Source organism: Scardinius erythrophthalmus (genome assembly GCF_964197995.2).
Source record: "Scardinius erythrophthalmus genome assembly, chromosome: 5".
Classification (NCBI taxonomy): Eukaryota; Metazoa; Chordata; class Actinopteri; order Cypriniformes; family Leuciscidae; genus Scardinius; species Scardinius erythrophthalmus.
Genome location: NC_138225.1, coordinates 38,207,052 through 38,217,852, shown reverse-complemented (window position 1 = coordinate 38,217,852; position 10,801 = coordinate 38,207,052). Strand labels below are relative to the sequence as shown.

General features: G+C 39.1%; 1 protein-coding gene across 2 annotated transcripts in view; it reads right to left on the bottom strand.

Annotated features, from left to right (window-relative positions):
* Window positions 1–2,329: 2,329 nt before the first annotated feature.
* The window catches only part of tecta (tectorin alpha), a 42,014-nt gene continuing 33,542 nt past the window's right edge, over window positions 2,330–10,801 (bottom strand). Inside the window, exons 19-26 of one of the 2 annotated variants that reach the window (XR_014030130.1) lie at window positions 10,645–10,752; window positions 10,205–10,407; window positions 8,847–9,010; window positions 8,233–8,481; window positions 7,938–8,100; window positions 7,585–7,669; window positions 5,645–5,764; window positions 2,330–3,589 (exon numbers count right to left, since the gene is read on the bottom strand). Coding sequence is in view for 1 of the 2 variants with exons in the window: in XM_081364546.1 (XP_081220672.1) it covers window positions 3,486–3,589; window positions 5,645–5,764; window positions 7,585–7,669; window positions 7,938–8,100; window positions 8,233–8,481; window positions 8,847–9,010; window positions 10,205–10,407; window positions 10,645–10,755 (1,199 nt within the window). In the remaining variant the exon portion in view is untranslated. Of the gene's footprint in view, window positions 3,590–5,644; window positions 5,765–7,584; window positions 7,670–7,937; window positions 8,101–8,232; window positions 8,482–8,846; window positions 9,011–10,204; window positions 10,408–10,644; window positions 10,756–10,801 lie in introns of both variants that reach the window. The other variant, XM_081364546.1, reaches the window with a different exon arrangement.

Genomic DNA, 10,801 nt, shown 5'->3' with positions numbered 1-10,801 from the left:
CTTCAGGCCACCAGCTCCACCTAGCCTGGAGGATCCACTGTCTCCAGCACCAGCCTCTGTGCCCATCGCTCCACCTCGGCCTGTTGACACTTCGGCTCCGCCTTGGCTCCTCCCTCCCTCGGCTCCACCGGAAACCATCGGCCCTAAGGCTTCTCCAGGCTCCCTCGTCCCTCTGGCTCCGCCTTGGTCAGCCGTCGACCTGCCTGCAACTTCGGCTCCGTCTGACTCCGCCTTTCCACCGGCTCCACCTTCGTCCTCGGTACCACCGGCTCAGCCTCTGTCCTCTGGTATTCTGGCTCCATCTCGGACGCTCATAGCCACAGCTCCACCTCAGTCTCCAGGACCAGCGGTCTCGCGTGGGCTCATCGGCTATTCAGCTTCACCAGGGTCTCCACCTGTGGCATCATCTCCGTTGGTCGTCCCCAAGGTGTCGCCTTCCAGCAAGTCATCTACACCATGGCTACACTCCGCCCCGGGGCCTCGTCCTGGCTGGTCTCTGGCATGTCATCTGGCTCCTCCTGCTCCTTGCTCACCACTGGCTTCTCCCACCATCTACTCCTCCATAGACTGTTTTTGTTTGTGCCCTGGACTTTTTGTTTTTTTGTTAGCTCCATGCCGTCCTCTAGAACCCCCTCCCTCCTCAGTTGGACTATAGGTTGTATGGCGCGAGGGGGGGGGGGGCTTTTTTGAGGGGGCGTACTGTTAGATGTATGATCTGTTTCATCCCTTCATTGTGTTTTGGGTTTAGTCCTGTGACCTAGTGTTCCATGATTGTTCTAATTAGTCATGTCTATCACATGTGCATTGTCAATCACCTCATTAGTTATCTTGTTAGTCCCTGTGTATTTATTCCTTGTGTTCTCTTTCAGTCTTTGTCCGTTATCGTCAATGTAAGCGTGAGAGTTTGGTTATTAAATGTTATTTCCACGTATTCCTCGTCTCCATGAGCTTTGTCCTACACGTAACGTGACAGGTAGTTAATTTATAGCTTAGCTTTAGATTTTTTACTTCGGGCGACTGCATAGTCTTGAAAATTCATAAGTTGTGTTCATTTGTCAAAATTGTTGATGGACAAGTGTAAGTATCGAACTTTTGTTGATCACAAAGCTTGTTTTTTTGGGATAATCCAAAAGCCTATAGAAAAGGCCCAACCCTAACCCTTTTTGAAGAGGGAACCAGTTTGATGATAACTGCCAGTTGGCCTACAAAGTGACGTCATACCTACACCGCTCTATATTGGATCCGTGCAGTATGTCTTAATATAAACTTTTTTTTTATGTTAATCTAACTAAATACTTATTTTTCATTTGTTTTTTTTTCATATGATTATTTAATTTCTGTACCTAATCTGTAGTGTTAAATTTACCTGAAAAGCACTGTTTATTTCATTTGCATCTTGGTTCTATTGTGTGCTATTGCTTGTAGTTTGTTATTTGCTCTTTTATTACAGACTGTTACTTGTCTTTAATAGTGTTTGAAATGTATTTATGTAGAATTTTTTAATTTGCATTGTTCTTGCATTTCATGTAAAAAGTCTGGAGAGAGAAAAAAAAAACTAGCCAATGACGTATAGTTTCAGCGAATCCGTAGAGGGTTGAGAAGTAGAATATGATGATGCCGATAATGATGACGACGGCGAAGAGTGTTTGTAGTGATGTAAATTTTAGGAGAGAACTGACTCATGGGGAATGGAGGAATGCATATTGGCTAAAGTCAGAGTAATTAAGTAATGCACTGCGACCAATTAAAGCAGTGGACGCAATCTGAGCGTGAGTCAAACAGAGACTGTTACTGTAGGATACAGTAGTTACTATAAACACTGCCTTTACTGCCCACTCATTAACGCTAACTATTGAAAACTGACATTGAAAACGGCTGGTGGTCTAATAAAATTGCATGAACGATATAATCATCAATAGACAGGGTTGCTAATAGTAAGCTTAGCTGATGTGGGTAAGTTATGTCACATGTTTAATCCTGCGCTAGAGCCTCCCCGCACAACCCTTAAGATCCTTACCAGTGGAATTCCAGTTCATCCTCCTGAGTGACCAGAAAAATATCCCTGTATTTCCCTAAACACCACACGCTACTTTAAGATCCAGCAGAAGATCATACGAGACGGGCTCGGCGTTACGCACTCGGATCAGTTGGTTGGAGTGACAGCATACCAGCACAGGGTCCTGATCCAATATGTGCTTTTCTCAAGTCGGGATTTAAGGAACCGCCTCCCAAGCGGTCGCCATAGCAACGCGGATCACTCTCTCGCGCGCTCTCTATCTTTGGCTTGCTGCAGAAGCCATGACTAATGCACTATGAATAGAAGCAGAATCAATGTGAATTGCTCACTTTATTCTCAAATAAATCATATCGGATTAAAACAAACAAACAGCCCATAGAATAAGAAAACATTGTTACAGTAAGTATGGACATCAAGGGTTTGGTCACTTGACTGCATACAGTAAGTGACTACAGCTGACTACATAAGTTGCCATGGTATTATGGCTGTCCCAAAACCTACAGGAAATGCAGTATAGTTCAGCTGTGGTGTCATGTGTGAAGTGATTAGAAACAATCCTTGAACCTTTCTTTAATATCATCATCATCATCGTCATCGTCATCAAGTCAAGTATGGGTGACATTGCCAGACTAAATTGCAAATGGAGTTGATGACTGATGGAGTTAAAAATTCACTTTATGTCAGTGATTCATACAGTACATTGAGTATTTATTGTACAGGACAAACGTGTTCACATCCATCAAACATGGCCTACTATATACAGCTTAAATAAATGATGCTTTAAAAGTTGGCTACTCAAGAACATTTGTATTTTGGTACCGAACGCCATTCACTCATTTATCCAAACGAATACAAAGCAACACAAATGTTGATTGGCATTTTGATCTCAGCATTACTTTAATATGGCAAAAAGGGGTTTAAATACCAAACAAAATGGCATATTGAGAATTAGAGCAGGAGAGGATATGCATTTCATCAAATCAACTAAATAAAAACAAACAAACAACATAACGTGTTGAGAATTATCATCCATTCTTGCAACATGTGCTCTCACTCTTCAGTGATTCTCATCATCTAATAAGTAATACTTGCTAATCTGTCATTAGTGGCTGTGAAATATTCAGTAGCTGTCTCTCTATCACTACGTTTCAAAGTGACAGTTTCCTTTTTTTTGGTTTCTGGGGTTAGATGTTGTGCCAAAGAAAAGAGTTGGATTCTTTCAGGGTCTGAAGGTGTCATGTATTTATGTTGGACCGAGGCACGTTGTTTTATGTCTGAGATATCCAGCTGGTGAAGGATCACTTGGTTGTATTTGATCACAGTTTTCGCTTCGATGAAGGGAACTGCTCAGAGGTGGTCTTCACCGCAGGGTTGCTGATGCATCACATGCATATCCCCTCACTGGCTGTTTTGCTTCTCCCTTTTGTCTGTATACACCTCTCTCTCCCTTGGCATTGCTTGGTGGATGTTAAGAGAAGAAAATTGAGGTGTGTGTTTGCAGTAAGATGTTAATGCTTACAACAGCAGCTGCCAGAAGAAGCAGGGGTTGACGGTCAGTACTCATACTGGTGACTGTTAAGACAGAGAAAGAGAGATGAGAGGTTCATGAGAACGGAGGGTCATAGTCAAGTCATGAAGAATGCACAAGACTTACTTTGGTTTAGAGTTACAGTACAGAGAAGCTGAACTGAGCTGAAATAGTGATGTCTAAGGTTGATGCTGCTGACATTTAATATGCAGAGGATCTATTTGTGTGAGTGTAGTGTACAAAATTGTGGACAAACAGCAGTATAATGACGAACCTCTGGTGAAGGAAAATGTTCCTAAATTAAACATACAAAATTTAGTTATGGTTCTTGAATTTGATTGGATAAGCTTAGTGGTGGTGCTTTTCAGTGACTTCACTACAGGTCAATGACTCATTCAATCAACCGATTTGTTCAAACACACTGATTCGTTCAGGGACAAAATAAATGAATGTCTTTATGTGAGAGTCACTGAATGATTCATCAACTGATTCCGATTTAGTAAAATTAAGTACTGTATGTTGTTCAGACACACAACATTCAATACAAAAAAATGTCTGTCTGTGTCCGACAGAACTACAAAGCACATCCCTAAAAGTTACGTCGTCTAACTACTATAAGTTAAAACCACCCCCTATAGACCTTATTCTATATTTTTCCTACTATGGAAGTCAATGGGGTACATCAACTGTTTGGTTACCAACATTCTTCAAAATATCTTCTTTTGTGTTCAGCAGAAGAAAGAAATTCATACAGGTTTGAAACTTGATGGTGAGTAAATGATGACAGAATTTTCATTTTGAAGTGAACTAATCCATTCATTTTTGAGCGTGTTCAATAGATTTTACTGTTGTTTAACAACAATCAGATTTTTCAGCTGATGAAATGTATTTTAAAAAAAAAAACTTTCAGAAGACAAAAACATCAAACAACAAAAAAGTAGTAAAAAGTCATGAGTTGTAAAAATGTACAGTGTGCCATTTTAAAGACTGTACATTTATCCCTAACAGCCTTGTTTTCATCTGCATTAAATTCAATATGGCGTATATTCCATCCTACAGTGCACCTCAATAACCAGTGTATAACCGATGTACACTGAACAGCTAGCTACTAGAGAAAATCCATTCACTGTGATCATTGTGCGATCGTTTTAGATCATTTTAGATTTATGTAAGGTTTGTTCTGGTTGTGAAAAGATTTTGGGTAGAGGTATGCCAATCAAGATTGCGTTTTATGCTGCGCTCATTGGTTCATTAAATGTATTATGTAACTTGCTCAGACAATTTTTGACTATTACTAATACTACTCTTGTGTTGGATCTGGGTGGCCTGTTACTTTACAGAGATTATTATCAGGCTACTCCTAAAAGTTGTGTTTATTATTATGATGAACAGAATGTGTAAAAATCATAAACTTTTGTTGGTCACAGAGAAGCTTTTCTACCCTGGTAATCCAGAGTTCTCGCGAGAGCACAAGTTGAATTTGCTCAGCGAGTTACTCTGGTGTCGAGTAATGATGCTCATTAAATATGCCCCTCGATCTGAGCTGCACCAATCACATCAGGTTATCTGATATCGGCGGGCCAGAGGCGAGCTAAACAGGATGACGACAGCGCTGTGATGTCGAAGTCATTAGTAAACATTGCAAGATGGCTATGGATGAATACTAGTTGTTTGAAACGGCTTTGGCCGCTACAATGAACGAGTTAGACTTGACTTTTTATCTAAAACAGGAACAGAAGACGCCGCTCGAATCGTTCCTTTGCAAGAAGGACGTTTTTGCTGTTTTGCCGACCGGATACGGTAAGAGTATAATCTACCAGTTAGCTCCGCTGGTAGCTAAGCGTATGGGGTTTATTGTTGTGATTGGTCGTAGTGTTATCCAGTTGCGTGCAGTGAGATTTTCAAATGCATGCTTGGTGCCGCCCCTCAAGCTGGGCGATTTTCATTAGTCGACGCCAGACCATTAATCTTTTAGATTTAGGTCTGGATTTCCAGGCTACTGCTTTTCTGCGATAATCCAAAACCCACTGGACAACATCCACCAATTATTTTTTCTTTTTAAAACAGTACATGTAAATGTGTGTGTGTTCCCATTTCACCTCGGCAGCTCTTCCCATCTCTTTGCAGCATTCCTGTCACACAGCTGCACACAGCGCCTGTTACTTGACTAGTGCAGATCTGCTCACAGCCACCATTATTCTCTTCACACCAGTCTGAATCTGAAACACATACACATGTTAGGTTTTCATGTTTTATGGGGCAATTCACAGACATTTTTAAACTGTACAAACTGTATATTATATCCCCAAACCTTAAACCTACTCATCACAGAAAACTTTTTGCATTTTTAATTTTTCAAAAAACATCACTTAGTATGATTTCTAAGCTGTTTTCTTCCTGGGGAACAATAAATGTCCCCACAAGGACTCAAGGACAAGGATTTTGGATATTGCCATCAATGTGGGGACATTTTGCCCCCAAAACATAGGATATACCTGAACCACACACACACGTTTATAGCTGTAATCACCTTGCTAAAACCAGGCTTGTGCACAATTCAGAATTGAATTGAGAATGACTCCTTAATTCCAATTAAATTCTTGAATTTGAATTGAATTTGAATTGATGTCAAAAACAGGATCTAGAATTACAATTCGAATTTGAATTAAAGGAAGCAGAATTGCAATTCAATAAAAATTCAAAGAAATTCATATACATATTTGTATATTTAGATATGATTGCATTATAATATGTGGGGTGGCAGTGGCTCAGTGGTTCATGTAGGTTGTCTACAAACCGAAAGGTTGGTGGTTCAATCCCCGGTTCCACTTGACCAAGTGTCGAGGTTTTCCATGAGCAAGACACCTAACCCCAGACGAGCTGGTTGGCGCCTTGCATGGCTGACGCCGTTGGTGTATGAATGAATGAATGTGAGGCTATGGCGCTTTGGCGGCCATAGGTCTGTGAAAGCGCTATATAAATGCAGTCCATTTACCATTTAGTCACAGAACAAATAATTAAGTTTGATTTATTGTAATTGTAATTTTTTGGAACATGATGGAACATGACTCCATTTCCCAGAATGCTTTACTTTAACCAAGTATTTAAAATGGTTGCTAAACAATTTGAGGTGGACATTTGTTTGAAAGCACAATTTGATGGCCAACACTTACAACTTCACTCTGCACCTGTTGAGAGAATCTTTAGTGTTGCAGGAAAGATATTCAGACCAGAACTGTGCAGACTCAATGAAAAGGAGTTGAGGAGCTATTGAGAATTAGATGCAACAGTGTTGCTCAGTAATTTTTTGCATTGGAATAAATGATAACTTCATTTACAACAACTTTGTGTTTGTGTGATTACTTTGAAATGAAAATTACATTGGAACAAAACTAATTAAACAACACTGAGGGGGTAATTTATTTCAAGAATTTGATCAATATATATTTTAGAACAAAATGTACGCAGGGTTGAGGAGTAAATAGTTATGTGAGATGAAATTTCTGTTATTAAATTAAAAAATTAAAGTAATTGTATTTAGTTGTATTACTGAGGTAAAATGTTTAATTCAACTAGTTACTAATCAACTTAAAACGAAATTGCTTTGCTTTGATAAAGTTATCCAAATAAAGTAATCCAAACCACATTTATAATGGGTAACTAATAACAGTAAGCAATAACATTTACAAAGTAACCTTCCTAACACTGAATGCATGCGAGACTCAACACATTCTTTCTGTTGTGTGACTGTGTGGAATTTCTTTGAATTGCCATGAATTTAATTCCACTTCCTGTCATTCCAATTCAAATTCAATTCAATGTCCTGTGGGGCGGAGTAAATTCAATTCAAATTCCAATTCATGAATTGAATGGAGGCCAATTCTGAAATTCTGAATTTTGCACAAGCCTGGCTAAAACTCACATACACACTCAAATATACACCCATCTTATTTTGCCTTCACTACTGCTGTCTTAAATTACACACATATTCCTCATACACACTCAGGATTCATGCATAACTCTGAAATATACTCCATACCTCTTCTTCTGATTGGTCCCACTGACAGGATCTGTTCTTTATGCTGACTGTAATCTGTATAACTTCGTTTGTTATGAGGGCAATTCTGTAAAAGCAAGAAAGTTATTATAAAAAAAAAGAAAAAAAGAAGTAGTTCTCAAAGAGATGAACAAGATGTAAAACATCACTAAATCTACTCTACATCATGTTTGCATTTGTCAGTTCAAGCTGTTGTTCAGTGGCACATCATGTACCAACCCCCATTACCATTGTCTCTATTGTTATAAATGGCAAGATAACTGACAATACACTAAAAATGTGTTTGTTTGTTTGTATGTGTGTGTGTGTGTGTGTGTGTGTGTACAAGATCTCACCACTTTGCAGGTGTTGGTCTCTGAGTCACACAGAGACACGTCACAGTGCAAATGCACCTCATCATAATCACCAATAAACTTAAAGACGGTGACGTGGAAGCGGCAGGTGAGGGACACGCCATTCTCAGCCATGCCTATAGTGTTATCCTTGATGTTAGGGCACCTGGAATTAAAGTTACAGTATTTGATGTGAGGGCTGTAAACTCATTGGTATGTTTTTGTTAAATATGTATTGACCTATGCTCAGTGCTAAGCATAGTTTGTGTATGATTATTTTCATAAGCTATTTCCTTACCCTCTCTCTATGATAATGTAACGAAGGCGATCACTGCTGTAACGAGATGGTGTAGCCCAGCACATGTTAACAATGAGAATAAGCTGTTTATCATCTGCTCCTTCCACAAACACCCCCACAAACAGAACATCCCTGGTGCTCAGCACCACCTCTCCCTCACGGTACGGATGTCGGTACGATGCGTTCTTATACAGGGCCATTTTTGTGATGAAGTTGCCCTCTTGGGTCGGCAGTGTGAGGTTTATTACACTGTGAACAGCAGAATAAAAGGGGGAGAGTTATTATCTTTATCATTTGTCCCATCTCTGGAGCATCCAACTGTACAATGTTAAAGTGCATGTAATATGATATTATGCTTTTTACTATATTTGTTATTAATTATAGTAAATGTGTTGTAAAATGTGATGTACCTGGCTAAAGAGATAAACATAGCCTACCATGATAATGTTATATAAACCAAGGTGCAGTATGATTGATTACTATATGCAAACTTTCTGTTATTTACAGTATTTGGTTCTCTGAGTTACTTTAAAGAATACACAGTAGGTACAATTACAATACAAGGTAATACAGTGGTAGTTTTTGTGAGGGGTGCATGTTGTCTGACAGCTGACCTGAGCATTGGCTTCAGTACTGTCTCCAGAGAGATCTTGATGTCCAGTTCATAGGCACAAGAAAACTCCACATTGATCGTCTTATCACGTGTTACTACATTTCCTGTGTTGTTCACACTCTCGATCCACACCGTGTTCTTGTACATGATGTGTGTTCCATTTGACTGGACTCACAAACACACACACACACACACACACACACACACACACACACACACACACACACACACACACACACACACACACACACACACACACACACACACACACACACACACACACACACACACACACACACACACACACACACACACACACACACACACACACACACACACACACACACACACAGTTATGGTGAATTTAATTAGCTTTCCACAGAAAATAACATATTCAGCCATGCAGACAGTATATATTTAGCCAGCATACAATGAAAGCAAACCCATAATGAAAAGAATATGAGTTTATCTTCTGTAATTCTGAACACACACACACACACACAAATAAATAATAGCGAGAATGAGCAAAACATATTTGTAAAGAAATTTCATGGTTTATTTTGTACCAATCTGAATAATTTAGGAGCTATTTATCAAAGCATAAGTCTAACTTTAACTCATTAAGATTTGAAATACATGGATGGTTTACGTAATAAATAAAAATATATTTTGTGAGTGTTGATCTCCAAAAAAGGTATACTTTTAGAGCTCTAAGGCTGTATCAAAACCAAAACCTAACTTGCCTTCTCATAAAGCACTTTTATTCAACAGTACTCAGACTTAAATTGTTTTTGAGACGCACTTCATACTGTAAGCAATCTCTCGCGCACAACACAAATAGCATTATAAATTATAATATTATTATAAACTGCTTTAATTCTCAAATAAGTATAAAAACATGCAGCACATTGTTAAATAATGCACTGCAATCACATGGAACTATTTCCAATTATACTTTTCAGCACTGAAAAAACAGATTAATTTCCACCATATTGGATGGAAACTAATCATTGAACTCATCGCAAGATAGCATATAGGATCTACATGGAATTATCTCAATTGTAGGCCGAAAAAAGCTTTTTTGCACAGCCTATAACTACCTTGCTGAAATATATATTTAACTAAAGCTGGTTTGCTGGTCTAAGCTATTGCTCAAAAACATTTTTTTATACAAAATTGATCCAAACTTGAACTTCTTTGCTTGTATTCACATGTATGGAAATGGATGTGAAAGGAACAGTACTTTCACAGTATTTTCTTTACCAGGACCAGTACTTTCCATTCTCTCGTAAGACGAACAACTGAGACTGTCTAAACTGAGACTGCTCTTGAAGAGTTGTTAATGAGAGATTTGTTCACCTGTACAATAGAGCCACAATGTCCCTTGGTATTGTTGATATGGAAGGAGATGAAATCCTCTCCCTCGATACCAGCGCAGTGCTGGTCGTTAATTCGTACATCCTCCCTCTCAAAGCCCAACTGGAACAGACGGCACTTAGAGATAGAGACCTCCATCTGAGCATGTTTACAGGTCACCTCTGCCTGGATAATGTCATCCTCACCTACATCACAGGAACAAGATGTTCTGTATCGTCTTTTAAACGTTTCCTCAATATTTCATACCAATTCATATTGTGACCTTTTAATTTAGCAGTTAGCCCACTGCTATAACATAAAAGGTAACTTGTGCAGGATGGTTTATGTGCCTGGGTTTAATACGTAGGGTTTAAGTGTGAATAATAATAATTTACAAATGGATTTTTATTTATTTCTTCTACAGTATGATTTGTTTTACTCACTAATTTCAGTGCTAGGTAGCTCAGGGCAGCCACACAGATCTCCTCCATTCTCCTGCTCACATGTGTTGTTAGAGCAGATCTCTCCTGCACAGGGGTCATAGATCCATTCTGCTAAAGACAGGTCCAGTTACAAAGTTAGCACACAGAAACACACACA